This window comes from Adelges cooleyi, unplaced genomic scaffold (genome assembly GCF_023614345.1).
Source record: "Adelges cooleyi isolate 19-005CV unplaced genomic scaffold, UGA_ACOO_1.1 ACOO_flye_CR_arks_rails_tigmint_CR_PRNA_23, whole genome shotgun sequence".
Taxonomy (NCBI): domain Eukaryota; kingdom Metazoa; phylum Arthropoda; class Insecta; order Hemiptera; family Adelgidae; genus Adelges; species Adelges cooleyi.
This window is the reverse complement of record NW_026095893.1, coordinates 4,581,617-4,607,450: the sequence shown is the minus strand read 5'-3', so window position 1 is coordinate 4,607,450 and position 25,834 is coordinate 4,581,617. Positions and strand designations below refer to the sequence as shown.

The 25,834-nt window shown below is 29.1% G+C and overlaps 1 protein-coding gene across 3 annotated transcripts in view; it reads left to right on the top strand.

Moving 5' to 3' along the window:
• LOC126836103 (acetylcholine receptor subunit alpha-type acr-16-like) overlaps positions 1-25,834 on the top strand; it is a 90,508-nt gene continuing 64,674 nt past the window's right edge. For all 3 annotated transcript variants that reach the window (XM_050569146.1, XM_050569147.1, XM_050569148.1), the window contains exon 1: positions 1-540. In XM_050569146.1, the coding sequence (XP_050425103.1) occupies positions 480-540 (61 nt within the window). In that variant the 5' untranslated portion in view covers positions 1-479. The remainder of the gene's footprint in view (positions 541-25,834) is intronic.

Sequence of the window (25,834 nt, the reverse complement as noted above, 5' to 3'; positions counted from 1 at the left end):
TCCCCATAGCCCCGGCGGTAGTCGTGAGGCGTCGCATCGCGTGTTCGGCTGTCGGTCGTTTAAATGTATTATTAAAACATATGTGCGACGTGCGCACGATCTCTCTTAACTATTGCAGACCATATCATATTATATTATCACGGTCGTCGTCGCCGTCGTCATCCACCTGTAACGAGCGTTTACGGACGATCTGTTTATAACGGCGTTTTGTCCCGTCAATAAACGCTGTGGCCGGTCGCCCGTTTCTGCTCGTCGCCGTCACTGCCGTCCATCGCGTGAACCCGACCATTATGCGATGCCACACGCGCGCCGACCGTCCGTATTGCCGGCGTCCGACGCGTGCAACTGGTGGTGCCGTCTCTGCCTCTGATCGTGTCGTCGTTGCCGCCACAACATGATCTGCACTGAAAGCTAGAACGATCGAGCTATCGCCACTGATAACGTCCACCGCCGGTATTCTGTCGCCAACCTAACCGAACATGTCGTTGTCCGGCAAACTCGTCATCATCCTGTTCCTGTTGATGGTCGTCAAAATAAAAGGTAAGCGATTTTATTTGTATTTTTATCGTTTTAACATAAAAAGGAGGGTTTAAACGATTAAGCTCTTACTACGCGTTTACAGCCAGCCTTCTAATGGTTACACTTGTTCACTGATAAACGATATGTATAGTTTATTTAAATTTATGTATTTTAATTTCATTATCAAAGAAATTAGTATTACATTCTTTAAGTAATAAACAAAATACCTTGATATCAGCAGAGAGTGAGATCCGTTGCAACGCAACTGGTAGACCCAAGCGTTCAACACGTACCGTGTGTGTTTTTCGCTTGATAGCAACGACTACAGCCGTTAAAATTCTGATTTAGAAGTAAAAACCAACGGGAAAACAACGGAAAAATATACACAAAACAAATGTGCATCAATACAGTGTTATTACCGCCATCTGTCTAATATTTATTGTTTGTGCACGCTGACATAACCCTTGAAAACATATTATAAATATATTTTGAGATATTGAGAAAGAATTGTTGATTTTGAACATAATATGATACATTATACATAGTGAGCTGTCACACATAACGGTGCTAATGACATAATACTAATTAATAAACAATGATAAGTGATAACTAACATATCGTCGTTTAATAAGATTTATTAAATAATAATTATACTCTACGGTACAGATATTACATATTTTATTTTTATCAAATATTTTATATATATAAAAATTTATATATATATATTATATATATATATATATATTACTCTACTTTACTGTATAAATTAAGCTGAGGTACCGACGTTCATAAAACCTATAGTCAGCTTTTATTAAAACTTTCTGTTCTCAAATATAACATAATTTATAAATAGGTAAAGTAAAATAAGGTGTAATTTTAATTTTTAACATTAGGATTGACTTTACGCTCCTTAATTAAATTAAATATGTTCACATTTTAACATTACATCTAAGTAAAATACCGCATATGTAGTACAATAAATATTCTAAATTGTATTACTTGTAACAGCTATTAATTACTGCTGTGTAGTCTGTGTATGTAATATGTTATAAATATTATAAGATACATAGATACCTACTTTGTTCTAATGGGCAAACCAGAGTTGATGTGTCTGGATTAAACGTAATCACAAGTTATGAATGATAAATACTCCTAGTATTAAGATTTAAAACGAGGTGACATATATTTTGCTCGGTGATTTATAGGATGTCAGTAGTGTTCACTAGAATAAGAATTATTTTCAGTACCAATGAAAACACAAATTACTTGTTTGCTTTAAGCTCGTTATGGATAATTTATTGAACCTTTTAAATGAGGTTAAAGTTACGATAACCAATAACTTAAATGGCATGTACAAACAACATGTTATATTATACACATAAAGTTTATGAGATCGATTTTTTCTTAAATAAAATATAAAAAATATTTATTTTCTTTTAGTAAGGTTTCTTTTTTACCGGATATTTTTTTCATTAGATGAGAAATACAATTTTATTTTATCCTCCTTGATCAATATTTATAATTTTTAGCGTGAAATCAATGAACCACAACTAAGAGAATTATTATAAATATATATAGTTTTATCTTCACGCTTTTTGATCGTTAGTGTTTTTCACAGTTTTGTTTTATTGCCAATTTACGAGGGCTGGAGGCAACAAGTTTAGTTCCTACGAGTAAAAAAAACTATTAAGTGTGATCAAACATATTACATGTTGTATATTATTCGTAATTTTTAACACTATATTTTATTTCCTGTCTTAAGATGGTAAACAAGCATGCGGATACACCAACAGCCTATAAATAATACATTTACTTTATAATACAAAAATACAAAATTTATTAGGAATACAGCGAAAAAATTTAAATACAGAACTATTAAAATGTTTTGTATGCACTTTGCGTGCTGTGATTAAAGTTTTGATAGATATTAAATTTTATCGTTTTGACACGGCGTTCTGGGTATGCAATATTGATACATTCATGATTGCAGGACTGATAATGTCTACATTTTGTAAATAGTTTTAATTTTTATTCAATATAAACTTGGTGTTAGTTATACTCAACTAATGTGGCACAATTATCACCATTATTATTAATTTTAAAGCTAAAATATGAATTTTATAGAAAGCCCAAAAACTAGACAATAATACAGTTAAATATATTAATTAAGTAACAACATTATTGTATTTTACAGTAATACAACTATAATATCACAGCTCGCTTTATCAAGTTATATAGTGAATGACTAAATACATGTTTGATTGTTTTAAATAAGATTATGTCAGTAATAAAAATTGAGAAAAATATCATCCGGCCATATGTAAACAATTTTTTCTTTAGTTATTTGTCTGTTTTGTTAAAAGTCAGCTCGTAATTTGTAGTGTGAAAACAGGATTTGCGCGAATGAATATTGTAGAGCATCTAATAATATTAAATTCACCATATTTTCTTAGAAAAACAGAGGATAATATTCTAATTTGTATCCTAATTATTTCAATTGTGTAATTTTTAATTGACTGGGAGTAAACTATTTAACGCTTTTTTAACTAACCCGGTTTAAACAATACTGAACAAGAGTTGTAATAAACGCACTTGCGTTTTACACCGAATTTCGCTGGCACACCCCAAAAAAAATTGAATTTTCATTTCAACACAGAAAAAAAGTCCGGGTTTATTAAAAAAATAAAAATATAGTATTTATTTGCAAGATCTGTCATAGTATTTTATTAGAGAAATGTATATTAAGCACCGTTATTTTTTTCATTCTCGTCATATTTCAAGAAAACAAAAATGTATAATATATATGATGAAATATATGTTAATTTATCCAAGGACTAAGTGGAATAAAACTTGGATTACATGACATAAATTTAACATGTATTTACACGTATTTTGTTTGTATAAAAAATTAAATAAATCGTATTTTTTATGCATGGTTAATGCCTTCACAGTAGTTCAACCATGTATTAAACTCTCATATTTCTTAAGTAATTTATTTCGACAGTCTAAAAAATTGTAAATAATAATATAATTATGATGTTTACACAGTTGTATTTTCTTAAATAGTAACAACAGAGAAATGTATTATTTTTGTTTTCTGTTGGTTATTTACGTGCTGTTATGAGTGAGTAATTTCTCGATTTAATCCATTAAATCCGCTATGTCTACAGCATAACCAAATCGCTTTTGACTGTATGAAAATGTGTGAGAACGCCGTACACGTGTTTTTAATTTATAATATACAGCGATACAATATGAACATCATCGCTAGCATGTTGATCCTTTTGCATCACAATGAAATAAGACAGCTTGATAGCAATGTGTGGATTAATAATTATTATACTTAGTGCTTGCAATATTTGATAAAAAGAATATAATAAGATTTTCTAGTCTTTCATCTACTTTAATTAGGAGTGTTTGTTATTTTTTAAATATCGCAATATTATTTTAAGTACTTTGTTAATAAAGTGTAAAACATTTTTGCACTTTATTTAAAAATATTTGTATTAAGGGGCTTGCGCGAGACCTGTTTTATGAGTAAAAATTAAAAACCCTCACACCTCATTGTTTTTTGTTGGTAAAATGAATACTCCTTACAGGGTTCATTGGATTTCTAAAATATGATTTGAAATATGACCAATTTTTACAAGTTTTTTACTCATTTTTTTTCGGTTTTTAGTAACGTCTTTCATGCACACAAAAAATTATGATTGTAATCGGACTATTCTACGAGTTATGGGAGTTTTTCCTGTTAAGTAATTTTATATATTTTTTAGACCATTTAGATTTACGATTTAACCAGAAAATAAATTGTCATGTTTATTCTCAAATATTGCCCTTTAATAAATAGGCACGATCAGGCCCTTTAACTGTGGTATAAACAATGTGTTGTTTTCTTAAAACATTCTTCAGTGATTTTTGCTAGTGTAATACTGTGAATAAAATCAATTTTGTGTAAGGGAAATTGAAAAAAAGAAATACTTTAACGATACGCAGGGTAAAAAGGAGGTCATAAGGTTTGGCATCTAGGAAAGAAAAATTGTTGATTTATAATCCCATCACAATTTCTTTTATTTTTATTATTATTATTATTATTACTATATTTTAGAACTGAAGGTCAAAGTATGTCATTACACAGCTGTCAGACTACAGATTTATATTATGTTCAGTAGTAATTTATAATGTGATAACTAGCACATTTGGTGTATGAAAAATAATATGGATCTGGTAAGTGAAAAGAAATTCACACGGATAGTGACTTCAAAAAAAGAACACGCCAATTCTATTCATAAATTAAATAGATCAATAATACATTTTACTATGGTACTCGACATTTAATTTATTTGCCTTTCTATTTTGAAAATATGCAAAATAGTTTCACAGCATAAATAACTAAGAGTGTATACTATAATATCATAACAGTCATGTTTTTTAGTTAAAAAATAATAATAGATGTCCATAAAAAAATTTTGATCTCATTTTTATCGGCTATTGTATAACAATTATGTAAAGAAATTTTAAAAAGTAAAATAATAAGTTTATCTTTCAGACATATGTTGCGTTAAAATAATTACCCAAAACTAAAAAAATTAAACGACCGAATTAACTGCTCGTGTATAAATTAATTTTTGTAATTAGATTTTAAATCTTATCTTTGATTGTTTCTCACTAACTTTGTCAGTCAAAAGTACGAATTCATAGCCATAAAAAGGAAACTTAGATGTTATACTCGTGTATATAATAATTCATACTCACAGCATACCCAATTAAACTTTTGTATGCTGAAAGTTTTAAAGTTTATTTCGATTTAAACTTGAAAGATCGTTAATTTATACATTATTATCGCTAAACTACAACAAAGTAAAAAAACGTAGGTATGCTTGTAAAACCAATGTGGTCAGATTTGACCACGTCAAATAGATTTATAGCCACTAAACATTCATTTTTGGTATTTAAAACACCAAACAACAATTGAGTTTTCTAATTTGTATTACCTTATATGTATGGTATACACATTAAATTATTTGTTTTTAATTGTTTTCTTATTTTTATGTTTATAATACTCACCGTACATTTGTAAAGTGTAGAAAACTGTTCGATACAGATTACAATTCAAGCTCTCTATATTACCATCGTAGAAAATGTAACATTGTTAATTTTTTTTCATAAACTATTGTAAAACAAGTAGAGGACCGTTGGTTACCGTTCCTAGCTTATAGTATTCTGCCGTTGACATTATTATTATTATAACAAAGCCATCCGTTTCGTGGAACACGAATATTCGATTTACAATTCCCCTCTGACTATCCTCGTCATTTCATCGCATCTACCGCACCTCATATAACCTTACTGCTGTTCAAGCTAGGTCAAATTAAAATTAGTTTAACGGCCGATGCTGCTTTGATCGTAATTCCCGTGAAAAAATAAGCTATTAGATCAATATTTATATGAAATGTATTATGCTTAGGATAGATGTTTAGGTAAATTTTCTATAACGGATAAAGGGTCGATATTGTGTAGAGGGTAAACATAAACTATATTTCCGATGTTCTCACTAGTGCATTGAAATAATATTTTAATAAGACCTAGTTCTTCAAGAGTTTATGAACGACATATTTTTGACATTTTATGAGGAAGGGGATGGTGTGAGGTTGGGGTTGGGGTGGGGTTAGGATGGTGATGGGTTTGGTCCACTTGCTGATCAGTCAACATATCCTTATATGATATATCCTCCCGTGGACATAAAATGTCTCCCGTAATTGCGGACTCTCACGTAAGCTGTTATATGCGTAACACTTAAACTTAACTTAACTTTTTAATTTAATTATATAGATTAATGTTTTAACTAGCCACTGAAAGGGTGGTGGGAGGGAGCTTCTGAACATTCAGTTTTTCATCTTAATTGCGCCTACGGTTGTAATGGAATAGCCATTTTTTTTTTAATTTTACTATTTAATATAATACAAGTGAATATATATATATATATATATATATATTTATGATTAGTAAAAACCTACATGACAGCATATTATGCAAAATCATAAAAAAGACAAAGGGGGTCTTTCTCTATATTCCCCTCCCTCCCCTCTCTAAATGAGTCACGTGAGATATTTTGTATGTATAGGTACATACTTTACCTATATTATAAAATGCCATGTACAATTTTAGAAACGTATAGAATCAAGATTTCAGAAACTGTAGATCGACCACTAGGTCGGCCACATGGATCGGTGAAGAAGAGTCCCGGGTACAGTTGTTTAAAAGTGTATGTTAAAAAATAACAAAATGTTCACATAATAAAATGATTAATTAGCAGATATCGTGGGACCAGCAATAATGTACTTAAAATTTTATATTTAGTCTTGTGTGGGGTGGATACGATAAGGGTTGATCGTCTTTCTATAAAAATGTTCTGTCATAGTTACCCATACATAGTAATTAACAATATAATGAAAATATTTTCATTAGCTGTTGACTGTTGATTCACTCACACATAGCAACCTATAGAAACTGACTATGGCCAAAGTGTAAATTTACCCTATTTTTGGTGTTTTTCCTTAATATAAAAATTTTTTTTAAAAATGTTATAAATGTATAAGATTATTATTATTATTATTACTATTTAATATTATTATTCTATAACTCTAATTATGTATTCCTTATAATACAAAAGTAGGTATTTTTTTTATCATTGAGCGACGAATGACCGGACAGAGTTCATCACGTTCTTGCTTTTTCCGTGCCTTTTACCAATAACATTTTTACCTGCGAGATTGTATTGTACGCCAAAACATGAAATAATATCGTTTATCCGTAGCTGCGGCTTATTCAAATAAGTTTCAAATACCTATACATAAGTAAATGCACTCACACACACATATATATATATATATATATATATAATAACAATAACAGGAAGACGTGTGCTTTGCGGTGACTCAACCAGAATAGATAGACCTGCGGATTTCGTACACTCGGCGTCGATGGGCACGATCAAATTTGAGTTAAGCTGCTGTGCGTGGGTTGTTTTTTATGTTTTTTTTCTTCTTTTTTCCCAAATCGACGTTGTATGCTAAATATCTGTGTGAACATTACTGACTGCGTGTAATCGAAATCGTCGTTGTTGTGGCGGGTCTATCCGAATACCGGCAACAAAGATGCAACAGACGGGACGAAATTATCGTTATAACTGTTTATATAGGTATAGGCAAGTTCAGCAAACGTTTTGGTCGGTCCCCTGGCCGTAAGAACATTTGCCACCGTTTTTACGAGCATGTCGTTAAATGATGGACCCGTGGGCCGATGCTCTGTTTATATATTACAAGTTTCTTATGACCGTAGCAAATGTGGTGAAGGGTGTCCTCGGTGATACGCCCGAGGGGAAGCCAAAGGAAATGGATATTATGGTAAGTGTAAAAAATACGAAATCGAAACGTTTGAGCGGTTATACCGTAAAATCCGGACAAATGAACTTTTCCAAAAAAAGAAAAACAAATTATTATTATACACACACGTACATAGTATAATAATTAATAGTTTAGTTTATTAGATGTTAAATTCAGGCCGATTAGCGAGGTACTGCTTAGTATACCCGGTAACGGGTATAACAGCATAACGGAAAACCAGTAAAATATTACGCCATGAAGAAATATTATCGAGGAGACGCTGACTGGTGTGACAGGCGGGTTATATAATTATTGATTTTCCGGTAAATATTTACGCCAAGGGCTTTTACCATATTTTTGTAAACCATTAAAAAGAACAATAACAGTCGAATAAAAAATATAAAAATATATATATACGGCGATGGGAATTCATTTTTATTTTAGTGTATCCGAAGAACAAGAACAACAAGTTGTCACCACAATTTAAAAATGGCATATCATTTAAGCTTCGATGCAAAGCGAGAAGGTATTGGTTTTACTCTGATGTGGGCTTTTTTTTATATTGTATATTATCGTTTTATTATTATTTTTATTTTTCATAGTTACTTTGTAAGGCGATTTTTTTTAACTTGACTGCTAATCTGAGAATGTATAGTGGTTTTACAATTATGCCGTTGTGTGTTTATCAATTTTATTCATCCCCTCAAAAATATATGAAACGAATTTAATATATTCAGTGATACATTAAATGTACTATAATAGAATACACGGAATAACAATTTAGACAGAATAAAAATGTGTGCATACTTATTGTAAAAATACTTTTATGCAACCAAAAATAGCTATTGAAATTTAAACATATCATGTATTTTTATTATCAGTTTTTAAAAAATAAAATAAAAAACATTCCTATAAAAAAATCCATCCTCAAGCGGAAACCGAAATATTTTTAATACTATATTTTATATGATAAGAACTGTCTACCTAAATAAGTTAAGAAAACTTTGCACCATAAACTTTACATTCAGAAAGTGATCAGTGGGTTTGTAAAAAGCATTTTTAACGAACTATAGCAATGTACTATTATCTATGGTAGGAATATAGAGGTTTTAGTGTGTTTCATTGTACACATATGGCGAGGCGTAGAAGTAGTTAAGACCTGTAAAATATAATACTAAATTTAAAATCACTTTTGAAAAAAGTATTACGATATGAATCAATGTAGATATATTTTATTGCGTACATTATTTTCTAATACTACCAACACGGGAACTTTTTTTGAAAGAAGATTTTATTACCCCAATTATGGAGATTTAATAGTAACTACCTCTAAACCAGCGGTTGCTTCTAATATGCTGCGTTAATTCTTACTACCCAAACTTTTATTGTTGTATATTGCAGTATTAAAATATGTTTTCAAAAAAATTTCAGTATCGGTACCGATAAGTCTTAATACCGCTTCGTTTACAAGAAGAAAGTAATAATGATTGCACAATTGTTTGGACAATTCACTGATAAGGATGGCCACTCTATATACTTTTAATAAACAATAACTGGTTTTGGGCACCTTTGCAGTTGTCGATACTGCTCCTGTCAGCCACCTCCAATTAGTGTGGTCATGAAATTTGACAAGTGCAGGCTATGTCCGTGGAAGCTTTCCCAAACCGAGTTGTTGTGTTTATTTAAAATGTTTCATCATTCAATGTTTTTATTATTATTTTATCTTAGAATTTAATTAAATAATTGATTTACTTATCATCATTATGAGTATGGACGTAGGGTATATGTTTATATAGTTAAATATATTTATTTGATGTTTTCATTTCTAGGTGGAAGTGCTTTGCCTTATCGGTGCCTTAAGTTTTTGATAGGATCTTTAAAATATTTATTTTGGAGAGCTTGTATTTTAATTGGAGTTGCAGATGACCTGGCTGGGCAGGCATAGAAGATTAAGAGTCGGGTTATTGAAGTGTACAAAAACACTGACGATTTTATTTGGAATGTTGAGTAACAGTTAAAGAATTCTTATGCTGGTGTAACCTTATATGAGTTTTGTTTATATTAATTTTCTAAGTTAGTTTTTCGTCTAATCGAACTCCGAGGTATTTGATAGAGATATCTTTGCTGTTTCAGTTGTTGTACTTTCTCAGAGGGAAGATCTTTTTTATACTATTATTTGAATTTAGGCCGAGTTTGTTGTTCTTACATGCGTCATCCCGTTTTTGTTGTTATGCTTCGTGAAGGCCTAGTGGTTGACCGTTCGATTCATGACACTTACCATCGCTCATACGACACAAAAGTCTGTGTAACTGTGTTATCTGCGGTCCTTGTAATTGTAATTATTACAAATTATATAAATATTTATATGTGTCACGATTGTGTGACATGTATAAATATGTGTAATCGATTTTTCAGGATGTATAAATTCAAGCAAGAACTCAGAAATTACATATTTTTGTATTTTTTATTGTCTGTTGGTTTTGATTGAAATATAGTAATCAAACTAAGATCGAGAGAATCTTAATGGATACTCTTTGGCTTTGCGCTTTACTCTTTTGACCTGGCAAACTACTTGACCGCATATTTCAGACTTATAAAAGCGTTCGCTGATATCCATCTTAATTAATAAACTTGGTAAAAACTTTTTTTTATCGCCTTTTAATATATACTTAAACCAAAAACTTTCGCAACGACGGATAAGCCCCATATTTTCTTTTTATAAGATGTGGATAAAAAGTACTATTATTTTTATTTAGCTATATTTGTTTTTTAAACGTCAGTTTGTCAACTTTTGAACTGTAAAACATAAAATCAGTAACTATCACACAGTATAATTAAAGACCATATAAATAATTATGTTATAGTAAAGTTATTTCACAATCAATGTTATGCTAAAAATAAAACAATAGTCACAATATTATAAGTGAATTAACGTTTTTAAACTATTTTATAATGCACATCCTATCGATTAACAGTTAGACATTTTCTTATAATTACCGCTAATATGTATCTTCAATATATTAGCGATCAAATCCTCGTTAATTTATATATACTTACTTATATTTACAATAATACATTCCCAAATGTACGTGTTACATTTACGAGTGTAAGGTACTGATGAGTGGATAAATATAATTTGGCCCACGCTTCGAGTTGGTTATTTGGATGGTAAGATAATACAATGTGATAATACATTTCATACTAAACATGATTACAAAATGTATTTTTCAAACCGAATAAATATAATTATTATAATATTCAAAACTAAAACACGTCAGAATACGTGTATTTGGTTTTTATAATTGTTTAAATTGGAATGATTAAATTAATTTGGTATAAACAATTTCTTTTGTTACTCGATTTGTAACGCATCAATTTTTTAGTTTTTGTTAAAAAATCTAATTGCAATGCCAACATCTAAATTAAATGATAATATTAGTCAAAGGAAAAACTATTTATATATATAAAATGTATTCAAAATATATTTATTCGTGCATATTAATAATAATAACAACATTAATTTGGTATCGTAAAAAACTGACAACAGAAAGTTTATTTATGTGAGTGTATTTTCATCTACCGTTTTGTTATAAATTTATATGGCAAGCATCGCCAACCACCAGCCTACAAATCATAGATATGAAAGTATTATCAAAATATATTTTTTGACGTCTATTACATTTTCCCGCCGTACACGACCACATAATTCAATTTTCAGATGTATACAATCGTTTTTTACTTCATCATCTTACACTGTCATGTCTAACCGACGAATTACGCACACATATACTTATATAACACTGTTGGGTGTATATTTTGTTTTACGTCGGCTTAACATAAAGCATAAAACAACCTTAGCATACATCAATATATTATACTAGAGTAATAATAATAATATTGTAAGTTTTTTTTTAGTTGTTTTACGTACAAAATAAATTTGTAAATTGTACCGAATGCGTTCTTCGAACAGTGTAAAATTATTAAACCCAATCGATACGTCTTCATCTATTATACGATAACAAAATGAAAATTTTGTTGCGTTTTTTGTGTGGAAAAGGTTTCTATTTATGTATTGGGTATTATCAGTCGCATCTGTCGATATAGACCTTACTGGGCAGGTAGCTACAAACGAACACCCGGAAAATATGCTCAGCTTGCATTTGACAGCTGCTGTTGAGTAAATATTTTTGTAAATGATCATAATTCGCTGACGTGGTAATGTTCTTTTCCTTTTTCATAAATTACTCGGGGTCGGATGCAAAAATAAATCTGCCTAACGCAAATCAGGAAAAGGTTTCACGATTTTCGGTAAGCATAGCACACTGATAATAAGTGCAACCTAAGCATATACTATGATATATTATGATACGTGTACAAAATATTATAGGATGCCGGTCACCGCATACATTTTAAATGAAAATCTCATAATTATTTTATGGGATTACAAGCTGTCCGGACCCGGCGTTGCCCGTGTATTAGTGTATTAGACACACAATCAGCTGATCGGATCACTGTATCCCGTGGTATGAAAAATGATACCGTAGATCCATTGATACTATTGATAATCGTGTAAATTAATATTAATTAATTAAAAATCAAAAACCTGTTCTATCGGATAAAATTGTGAGTTTAAACCTTTCTCGAATCAACTTAATCGCGCACACAAAATTTCATAAAAATCTGTCCAGCCGTTTAGGAGGAGTTTGAATACTTACACACGGACAAGAAATATATATATAAAGATTAAAGATTAATAATATGATTTTCAATACATTATATAGGTAAAATAGACTAGATAAAAATATCAAGAAAATATAATTCAGCGTTTTGCAGGTTGTATGTAAAAATAATAAATATTTAATAGTTATAATGAAGTACTAAGTAATTATTTCAAAAACACATAGATTATATTTAAACAAACATTTAATAATTAATCAAATTAAAACAACTTTGAATGTAATCTAAACCACAATAAAGACGGTATCAAGCCAAGTTAAGCAAAGACAAATACTGTGTTCATAGCCATATAAACTAAAATAGAGAGGACTATGTAGCTCACGTTAAGAATTGAAAGAACAATTAGAGTCTTAGTCATCTTAATTATGCATACAAACTACTACATAAAACATAATATACGTGACCCTTTTGTACTTCATTTACAAAAGAGCAAGAAGAAAAGAAATTTGTCACCGAAAAATATGTGTATAAAGTTATTTTATTAATAACTAATTGGATAATACGAGTAATTTAATACAGGTTTTTCATCAAAATAGTCCTACTAATTATTATTATATTTTTTTGCTTATTTATATTTTATGGTTTAGAAATAATCGTTATAATAACTCATTTATTTTAGTACCCACAACTGTAGATTGTACAATATATTTAATTAAAATATCTAATTATTTAAATTCAAGTAGTCTGCATTTTTATAAAAATGTCTATATATTCTTTGGAAACTATATAAATTAATGGTTTTATTGATTAAATTAAATATTTATTTTACCACTGAATGCTATTATCGAAACAACTATGCGTTGGAAATAAATGTATTGTTTGTTTTTTTTATTCATGCTTACTTTGTAGATAGTACATACATTAATTATTATGTTAAAAAATAGTTTAAATCCCCAAAATAATTAATAAATTATTATTTTTATATTTAATATATTTTGCGTAAGGGTTAATTAAATATTTGTCGAGTTCTCGCATAAACCATTCATAGCACATACATGAGCGACATGACACGATTATTAATATTCAGTTGTCACCGATTTCTGCTGCATAATATTAATAGTGTGACATCGTGTACACCTAATATATTATACTGAAGGAACATTATTCATTTACATTCCAAACTCATCACCTGTACAATTTCAGTGAGCTTTAGGCTGGATCAAACATAATAATCATCGTATATTTTCAGTCTAAAGTGCTGGCACAACAAATTTTAATACGTTCGTTAGTAGCATTTTTATAATAGATAATATATAGATTACTCAAAAAAAATACATAAATCTCTTTTGGAGTCATGATAAAAACAATTAGCTTTAATTTCAAACCTTTGTGTAGAATTTATCAATTTTTTTGACTTCAGATATTGAGACATTTATAAATACATCAACTTCGTTATTTATGATTAAATATTATGGTAAATGATAAGAATAACCATTTGCTAAGACCTCGTTTTCTTAAAGGAATGAAGATTTGTATTTACTCGAACATATTTATTTTATCTATAATATTGTCCATGACAAATTTATAAAAATATATTCAAGTATCTACAATTTTATTTATAATATATATTTTTTCAACGTAAAACTTATTTATTTTGTTAGCGTGTCGTGTCTTTGATACAAAATGATTGATGGGAACATTGCGAAATCAAAATTTGGTATCAAGTATATAAACAGCATAAATATTTTCTTCTATGTGCGATCCTTACCTTTATTATTTCAGACATGATACAATAACATGTTTCTCTGATAAAAATAAGTAATAAAATAGTACAATAGTAGTCATTTATAATAATTTATAGAACCCTAAGTTGTTATTTATAAACATGTTATTCGTGTCACACAGATGTAGCTAATAAATGTAAAAATAATAATTTAATTATGAATGTGATATGATTATAGCTAGTGATACAGTGATAGGGGCGTTATGGGCGGATATGTTTTTTTGGTTTATTAGGGGCCTCGTATTTTTAAAAATCTACTTGCTAAGTTTGCATTTTTGTTCTTTATTTATTATATTATACTGATATAAATATATGCTCGGTAGTTGGTTAGCATAAAAATTACAATAAAATATTAAATATTGAAATGATACTAATCTATTCAACATGCTATTTTTCTAATTTATCGATTACAAGACTTAAATCAATATTTTTACAAACAATTATTAAGTTTCCTTTTGGTTTTGTATTATAATCTTAAATTATCTTATATTTGGAAATGGCAAATTTGTCGTTTATAACAATTTAAGTTAATTTTAATTCATTTTAATCACTTACTGTACAGTTTAAAATAACTTTATTCTTAACAAGATCATCGCACGCAGTCTAAAAATCTAGAGCAAAAAATAAAATAATAACACAATTTGTTTTAAAACAATTATGAACGAAAAAAAAACTATTTTAATTATTTAATGTGTTTTAACTTTATAGATTTTTTCATTAAGATTTGACTTTTTAATCCATTTTTTATTAAACATCTTTAATATAGTCAGATTGGTTCTAACTGTATGTAAACTATTAATAAGACTTCATTATGGCTAGAAAAAATATTTTTTTGTAAAAATGAATTGCCTTTTTTGTACATAACCAGCTTTTTTTTGTTCTAAAACCAACAAGGCCTCATTTAATTAAAATAAAACCCAAATTATATTTTTAATCTAGTGTTTCTGATTACAGTAATTACTTATCCGGTCAACCTAAAACAAAGATGAAGGAACCCATTAAATCCGGAACTATGTCCAAGGTTCCGTAATAGATATGGGCCTGGAAATCAATATTATTAAATATTTTAGTTATACATTGTATTATAATATTTATCCCGGCATTATAATTTTTGAAACTTTTAAATAATAATAATGAATCAAGTCTTAGCTTTCGGCCTCCTAACATATTATTGACGATGGCCGACCGTAACAATCCGAATTTACCGATGAGCTAATGAAAATAGAATAAAGAATAAAAATTATGTTGAACGGAAGTCTTGACTCTTGATATTTACCTGAGTAAAATATGCAAAATTCAGTAAATTATTGAGTTAAAAAACTATTAAATGCTTACTGCTTAGTTATTTATTAGGTACTAAAAGCTAAATTTTAATTTTACGAAGAATAATTATTTATTTAAATGGCCAAATTATACGAGAGTAAAAGACATTTTACTTTAGTAAGAATAAAACATAAAAAAACGACTGCACAGTTATTTCGGTGAAAAAAATGTTATTTTTTGAATGAAAATACCTTTGGGCTATTACAAGTATTCAATACTTAATAATATATATATTATTATTATTATTATATTTCATTATTCAGATATTATATTTGTATATTAAAAAATTATAAAGGAAATCCGTGGTAAACATTATGTGGTCTATTCAATACACGTCCGGAAACGGCGAGTATTTGTAAATCAAATGTATAAAATGTAGGAATTTGCAATAATATAGATTCTATAGACTATACCTATCGCAAAGTCATAGGTACATATAGTTTTTTCATTATATTTACGCTAAGTTACGATAATATTATTCGAAAAAATATGTGTATTTTACTAAAAGTGTATGTATAGGTAATACAAATAAAAACATATTGCAATAGCCAATATATTTTTAATAAAATCATAATATAGGCATTTATTATCCGACTGACAACCCTACTTTTAGATATTTTTTAGTTTTGTTTTATAGGGTGATTCAGTAAAGATATGGAACTCTTTATTTTAAATAATTGCAATTTTTTAGGTTCCTTTTTAAAAACATTTTTAAAGTAAGTAAAGATTAACCTATAAGTTGTAATTATTAATTCAGTAATAAGAACTCTTCTTTGGTAGTTTTTTTTTTACTAACACAGCATCCTTAACAGCTACTTAAAAAATAATGTCATCTTTACATACCATGGTTACACAGAATGCGTTTTACTCGGTCAATAGTAGTTTTAGAGCAAAAACACCTATTACAAAATCGAAAGATAACATTTCGGAGACAATGTCATGTCCGATTTGTTTGTAAAAACAAATTACAGTTATTTAAAAAGAGTAAAAAAAATTGACTTTAAATATTAGGTTTAACAATAAATAAGGATATGACATTGTCTTAAAAATACTGCCATCTTTCGTTTTTGTTATAAGTATTTTTGCTCTAAAATCATCACGGATCAAGGAAAACGAATTCTGCGTAGGTATGTTTTAACGCTGGAAAATTGGGTGTACAATGTCTTCTTATATGGTAAAATATATATTTAATCAAATATTTAAATAAGAAATAATTTTCTGAATATTTATATAGGTCTATAACCAGTTCTGGGTAGTTACTTTTTTTATATTTGTACATACATTTGAAAAGCGAGATAATATGAAAAATTATCATTTTATTTTTTTTAAAAAAGTCTATGTCAAAACGAATTTTTTTTTTTTAATATACTGTATTTTAGTGTTTGAAATTTGAAGTGTAATTTGTCAAAATAACTGCAATACCAGAAACAAGAACTTACGTTTAGTAAACGGCGCTATATCCTCTAAAGTTTAAGTGAAAGTTTAAAAGGCAGCATCCGAGGTATGAGCGCAGATAAATCTGCCGTCAACTCAATACGGCCAGCAAAACTTTCCATTTAACAATAATTAGAAAGCAACCCATTTCGGTCGCAGTTTTGACAAGGAAAATTTAGTAAAAAGTTTAAACAATATCCCATTCAAATGTTATTTAAAATAGAAAACAACTGTTGTATTTTTGACGAGTTTACTGAATTTTTTCGCCGTATAATATATTAGTGTGAAATATTGAAACGAAAAAGTTTGTATAAACTAGTCTCGACGGTTAGAAGAATTAGGCCATAGGAAACTCAGTCAGTTTTCTAATGGAAAATAAGTATACATTTATATAATCAGAGTGTCTAGTGAATCTTTGGAGTGCATTCAGATTCAATATTCGTTAACCGACAGGCGCGTAAGCACTACTAATTGATTTGATCTCAAAGGATACACGCTATACTCGCGGAACGCCTTAGTAAAAAAAATACATTTTTTTTCCCTCTACCACACCGTCATTTTAAATCTTTTTTCTTCTACAAAGTAATGGTGTTTGGCTACGGTCTGTTTCAAAGAAAAGAAGTCCGACAATGACGTCCGGGTACGGAAACAGGTGAAATTAAGAAGGCCGAGTGAAGGGGCTGGCGAATAGAGATTTTCTGTCGTCTAACGGACGGAAATACATGACAAGTAAACGTCGAGGGTAAAAAGGAATCGCCGAGACCGTTCTTTGATTGAACCTACAGGAGCAGGACATTCGTAGCGGCCGACTTAAAGGATATGCCTACCGAACGAATATATTTTTATGGTTTGGTCTCGGCTTACAAACATTCATATAAAAAATATATCCGTAAATATATGTGTACAGTTTATCCGAAAAGGTTTTATTCGAATTTAAATACTAAACATAAACTTACGATCCTTTTGTTTTTACATTAAGATAAAAAACATTTTAAAATGTCTTATTAGTTTTTTTTTTGCACAGGGACAAACATTTTATGTGAAATCGATTAATAATATTATTCATTTTAAATACCACGTTGGTTAGTTCCTAATGCCATGATCAATTATTACATTCCCAAATCACAGTTAATTTTTCACGGTATGATATAATTTATTTTAACCTCCTACTTATTGACATTAAAATATAATAACAAGGTAACAATATAATTGTATTTCTAATATATCCTCTCTTTGGGTATAATGCATTTTATGTAAAAACATAATATTTTGTTTTTAATTTTTCGAAGCATTTTATACTTATTTGAAAAAAGTAAAAACATACACCGTAAATTCAACTGTATAGATGCCGGATGCGCCAAACTATTCCCGTCGTCAGTACCTGCTAAAATTATTTCAATTATATTACTACTGTTTTCTCTGGCAGCAATAATAACCCATATAACTGTTTTTCGGTCAAAAGCCGACCCTCTGACATTGTATTCATAACAATCTGCTACCCTGCTGAGCTCCTAAATGAGAATACCGCTTGATGATAAAATGAGCCTATTGTAATTTATGAATTAAATAGTTTCCATTATACAGATTCCGTAATTTACGGGGGTCTCTTCGGTTTTGGCAAAAAAAGAACAAAATGTTTTTTTTTTACAATATTTTTAAATTGTAAGTAGATAGTTAAAAAAAAAATTAAAAATGAGTTACTTTTTCATATGAATATGCTAAAAAAAATTATGGATTAAACTATTTATTTGATAATTTTCGAATCTATCCATGTAATCGTTAGTTAGATGACATTTCGAATCTATTGTAGGGTCCGTCTTCAGAGAAACAGTCACCGTTCGTTGTTTCCTCGGCTTTTATCTCTATTATAACAATATTATGTAGATATGCTATATCATACGGCATTTTATACAGTGTTTAGTTTACGATTAAAAAGTCGGAGGAAATTCAGTTTAAATATCGAAACATATAGTGCATTTCATGATTACAGCCACAAAGTAATCACTGACCATAGCCAGAGTAACCAAACATAACGATATTAAAATGCATTTTAATCCATTATCCAAATACAACCATATTTTCAAGGGATCGATTGTAAATTATTACTATGGTTGAAACATTATTAAATCAAAGTGAAAATCGAGCAGGGCATTTTGTATAAATGTTGATATACCATCATACCGTTGAATCGTAGGATTACAGTTTCCAGGCCCGCTACATTAAAATATACAGTGAAGCAAGCAGTTATATACAATGAGTGCACTCCCCGCTCTACTCACGACTTTAAGGAACAAAATGTCTTTTGCGTTAAATACAGTGTTATCTAGATATCACATTATTCAAGTAAAGTTCATTAGAATAATTTCAAAAATAATTATTCGAAATTTAAGAAAATATTTTTAAAATGAAATATTATTCGAATGTTTTTTTAAAAATATTATTTAAATAGTTTGTAAGTGCTTTTTTAAAGTAATTGTACTTAAAAATATTCTCATAAATCTAATATATTGTACATTTAGAAGTATATAAAACCAGTAAATATAGGAAGACAAGTTTTTATACAAATAAATAGTAAAAAAAATATTCAATCATTTTTTTGACATTGTCATCTCTTTGCTCTGGCACATAACCGAAAAAAACGTTCTTTACAAAAGCGTTATCAAAACCGCTACAGGGGGTGGGAGATAGGGGTAGGAGATAGGGGGTTGGGAGATAGGAGTGGGAGATAAGGGTAAAGATTAGGGTAAGATATAGGAGATAAGAGATATGTTGTACGTTCAACGTTTAAGTTAGAACTATATGATAAATTCAAAATAGTTTAAGGGCCCAAATTCTCTATGAATTGTTTTAAGCTAGATATTAAACGCTACAATATTAGCCAGAAACTTGATGTTTTAATATACTAGCTTGTTACTGCTTCTTAATATACTATATCACTATCTATAATTCCACCACTACTCTAAATTTATTCGGTACTTCAACGAGACATGAAAATGCTCTTTCGTGGTTGCAGACTCGGCTGAAAAACTTTTTTTTTTAATAATTAAAAAAAATGTATTCAAATAAACTGTGGAATAATTTGCACAGCTATGATTATATACATTTATTTCATTTGCGTTCACTTGGATTCACACGCCGTCGTATAACATGCATTTATCTGTCTTTGATCAATTTCAATAAACGCCTCTCACTTGTACCCTTACCGTGTCACAGCGATGCTCTTTTATATAAAATAATTAAAACGGTTCCGACAGTTTTTGTTGAACTACCTAAATATTAAACTTCAGTAGTCTACTAAAATAGTAGAATAGGCTTACTTTATCGGATTATTAAGAATTCTATGTATATATTTAATAAATGCATTTACAAAGTTGTTCCCAATTATTAACAGATCAACGGTGTTACAATCAAAGTCTCGCTATTTATTCAGATTATTCTGTATACCTACTGAATGTTTTAAACCTTAATTTAATTTCCAAAGACTTTAAATATAGTCCAACAAGTCATCCCATACGTAAAAAAAACGATCATTAAACTAACAGGAGTTTTATTTTAAATATAAATTACCAACTATACTTGTTCCTTGTAAATAAAGTAGTAAAATAATTTAATATTGTGTACTAGTGTCAATAAGTTAGGTTAAGTATTTTTGGCCAGCAGTATAAAAATAAATTTTAAAAAAAGTTACAGTTTACTTAAAGCCTAACAGCTAAAATTATAAAACATGGAACATGCTTTAGCCTGCTGGCTTCTGAATAGTGATTATTTCTGATCTATAATCTCCTTCCGATTTATGACGATAATATAGTCTTAATTATATTATGTTCTGGCTAAAACGTTTGCATGAAGACGACGACTTGTTATTATTTCGATGGCATCTTATATTATGTTATATCACACACCTAGATAAAAAATGTAGCAACTTTAAGCAAAGGAGTACTAATGAAATCACTTTGAATAAAAGGTTTCGATGTGGGTTCCTGGATACTAAAAAATATCCCGAAATAAGCAATGAAGCGTTTGATTGAGATGAAAAGACTTTCAAACTAATTTGACTCCACTTTGCTAACTTTCTATTCTGTAAGTATATGCTGTGCTTGGTTTATGTGATGCTGGTCTAGACAAAATAAAACAAATAATTTTTAATCAAATAGTACAATATACTTTCTGTTGACATTAGTTAGCTGACGATTCGAACCTATTGCAGGGTCCAACTTCAGAGAAATAGTCACCGTTCCATTGTTGCAACTACTGGTCGCTAAAGCAACACTAGAACGACAGAATATCAACATGAAACGTGGCTTAGTAGCTATACAACGTGACTTATGTCATCGTTATCGACGTTTGCAACACTCCCGCTAGCCTTGTTCGGTGATTATTAAACCCAACAAAACCATTTCGTTAGCTCAGTGTAAACGGCCGCTAAGTAAAAAAAAAAAACAGAAGTGTAGGTATTACTATAAGCTTTAAAATATGTGAAATAAGTAATATATAAAATAATAATTACTAAATACCATAGTGATCTAAAATCTAAATAATATACACAGTTGTCAACAATTAAAACCTGTGTAATAACATCATATGTATAATATACATACATATTATCTTAACGATTGTATACAAATCTAAATTTAGTTTACTAGGTCGGAAGTAGGAGAGCTATATAGAAAAACATATTACTTAAACTAGCGGTCAAGTAAACTTAATTTCGATTTGTACATGACTTATATTATACTAATTGTAAACTGATAATATTCACCTATAGGCTATAACAACTATACAACTAACATATCGGTGGCGATATAACAACAATTGCAGGTGTATGTGCTCACGTATATTATATTATATAATACACACGGTGATGAAGATGACGTGATGGTTGCCCTGGATACACCGGAGGACGCATATACTGGTCGAGTAACGGCAATCGTTATTTTTTTCGCTACGCGTCGCCCGTGGGAGTCATCGATAGTAAAAGACCTATACCGTTCAACCCGCGTCGCCCCTTGTGTGATTTAAAACGAAATCCGTCATTGCGTATTAAAAAAAAAAAAACAACTTTCCGTACTTTTGCTGATAATTCCGTAGAACGCATTCGCTGATGCGTGTTCGACTCGGTATAGAAAAAAAAAATCTATCATTTAATTAAATCCCAGTTCCATTTACCGTCCATTTTATACGCGCGTGTATATGTGCATGCAAATGAAATGTTTTATAAAGGTACGCGTACAATAAAACAACTAGGCGGAAAAAATAATAAAACAACTATGCCCGGGGACAAAACGCATATGGTTGGATAATAATAATTATAATTTATATTATACACAGATGAACTCTCGGTAGCAAACAACGGAGAACCTATGGTGAATGTAATAAGGTCAGTGTTATACTATTCTAAACACAAGAACGAGTATATACATATATATATATATATAGCAAGAGTATACTTCCTATTGTGTTTCCTAAGATTGTCTTCGAATACATTTCAATAAAGTCGAAACAACGCTAATGTTTTACCGAATCAAATATTCATTTACTTAGTTACGTTTGGGTGGAATGTACTCATGCGACTCTATTATTATTTCCGATTTCCATTGTCGACTGTTAACGCACGTATGCACATAAAGCTATATTCCTGAACCTGAAACTCTCATAGCATATTTTCTTCCTGTGTAATAATATGCATTTGGTTGAAATGCGTTTACATCGGATACCACTTCACGCATGAAGGAATTTAACGAATACGGCATTACCAGATGTATAATACATTAAAGGCCATTATAAGCTATTAAACTTTTTCACATTTTAGTATACGCCCCCTACACTACTACCAGGCAAATAAAAAAGTACACTATATTATTTTTTTGAAGTTCAACCCTTTGAATGCAATGCTATTATAAAATATATTTGACAATCGTTAAGCTTCACAAGGTGATTTAAAGAAAAACTACATGATAAAATATAAGTGATTGGAAATATCACCTTATCTACCATCCAGAACTTTTTGAGTGAGTACATAAAACAAATTATTATTAGTAAAAAGAAGAATATTATGACCTACGTGCATCGATTGAAATGATAGCCGATTCGGTCACAAGAGTACTGAATATTCGATTCCCTTTAAACCGTGTTTTAGTGAGGTTGTCTGTCCCCAAAAAAAAGTGTAGGCGTATACATATGCGTATATCCGTATATCTGTAATAATATGCATAATATCTCATAAGAAAAATATTTAAACTCTATATAAGATGTGTAGATGTATTTTTATAAAACGAATGTACATTTATTAATATACATAACATATATAAAATTATTAAAACTTGAGTGGGGTTTTGTATTTACACAACTTGCGGTTACTCCCACTTGAGTAGTTTGAATGGTCTGCCAACGTTTCGGAATACGTTGTAGAAATTATAAAAAAATGTAGCAAAATCGTTGTGTTAAAAGAAATATATGTATTGTACAATATTGTACTTATTACTAATAGAAGTATTATTGATATTTCATACTAGAACATACTAGTGGACATCTATATTTATAAGTTTTCATATAACCAAGACGTTTGGTAAATCTTAGTCTTTTTATAATATAATGAAACCTGACAATCAAGTGAGGAATCTAAAAACAAAAAACAAAATAGTGTTTTATAAAATCATCTATTAATTTGAATATAAATCACCAGTTATATAAAAAATATTTAAATGTAATTTAAAGTATGTTTAGGAAATGAATAAAAATCGCTTAAGTATTAACCCTCTTTCTAGAACGTTTTTTTTTTTTGAGGTTCTGACCAACGGTTACAAATGAATAAAAAAGGATACCCTCTTTCTAGTTCTATATAATGTATAAAGTATCTCCAACAAGAACCTAACAGTAAAAAAGGCCCAAGTTGACGACCCCTCCCAAAATTCACTGACATTTATCAAAAACACTGGTTTTATGTTTTCATAATTTCTTCATGATTATTTATGGAATGTATGAGATTTGCATTATCAGAACATTAGTGTAGCACCTCAAAAATCATCGATTTTAAAATAATTGGCCCATAAAGTACCTTAGGTACGAGTTTTAATCTATAAAGTTGTTTCACAAAGAAATCAGTTTAGTGGTTTAGAAAGTATCGTAGGTCCAATGACGAAAAAATAAAAACAACACCTTTTCAGCTCCGCATCAAAGCTAAAATACCTAACATTCTACTTCGCAGATTATCAGAATTCCATAACATCACTTCTAGACTTGCTTCTACAACCTCATAAAAAATTCACCAAAACGGCACAGCTGCGTTTCGAAAATTATAAATAAAATATTTATAGTGTGCTCTTTAGTTTCTAGTTATTTCGAATTAAACATTGTCCTTTTTTAAAGCTTTTGTTGTATTTTATAAGACAAAAAAAAAAGTTGTAAAAAACTATTATTTTGTACTACCGTAGTTGTTGTTGTAAAAGAGCTCCCTATTAACTTGTTTACTATTTTTCGACGTACGTTAACATTTAAAGTTTATTAATTAAAAAATGTACCCTTTTTCATTTTTTATCACAGCATATATACTATAATTTATATACATAATTAATAAAATAACTATTGTATTATTTTATATGTATTCTACATTTTTATTGAATATAAATATAATATGAATAAAGTTTTTATTTTAATGCGATATTTATCACTATCAGATGTAATAATACCTGTAGAACTGTGAATACCATCCCCCACTCTCAGTAAGGTTCATTAACATTATTCTCATACCATTAGGGTACAGGCTTTTTTTTATTAATAAGAATTTTTTTTTTACTATGCATCTGTATACATACATGTAAATACTAAAAGTAAGATAAGGCAAACTGCCCGACAGACGGATTGCCAAGATGACACAGTGTAGTTGTCAGAGAAGTGTTACAGTAAAGGTTAGATTTTTAGAAACATGAAACTTTTGTGTTATAAACAAATCTTTCTGTATAAGAGAATTAAATTTTTGTTGAGATGTAAAATAACTCATTAATTCGAATTTTACTGAAACAGCTACAATTTATAAAAATATATAAATTTCTGTATATATCTATGTATTGTTTTAAAAAATTGTATTTTATTACAAACTATAAAAATAATATAGGTTCCTATAAAGTTTATTGATGTCATAATTAAACTTGAAATCTTTTTATATTATACGAAAAGCAAAAGAATAATACGTTATAAAAAAAAACATTTCTGAAATATACGCTTATACAATGTAAATATAACGCTATAATAATATTTAAAAATATTATATGTATATACATATACATACACACAGTTTTAGTTGTAAAAATAGCTACTTATTTGTTATAAATCTAACTAGAATTATTATTAAAGAAATAAAAAAAAATGCTTATAACAAGAATATAATAAATAATTGTGATGCAGAGTAATTGTTTTAACTAAATGTTTTTATAATTATGTCTTTAAAGTATGAGCTACTTTTGCTCATAAACTAGGACCATGATATCTCAAAGGACTAAAAAAGAAAACATTTAAAAAAGTATAAGTAAAAAATTCTAAAAAGGATAAAAATTGGAGTGAAAAGTACGTTTTTGAAATAAAACCGTTTGAATCCTTTCGCATCACCCATTTTCCAAGAATAAAATACACAAAACGAAATCACTTATGATATTTTCAAGTAAAATTAGAATAAAGAGTAGAAATATTTCAAAATAAGATTTAATTAAATCTCGCTTAC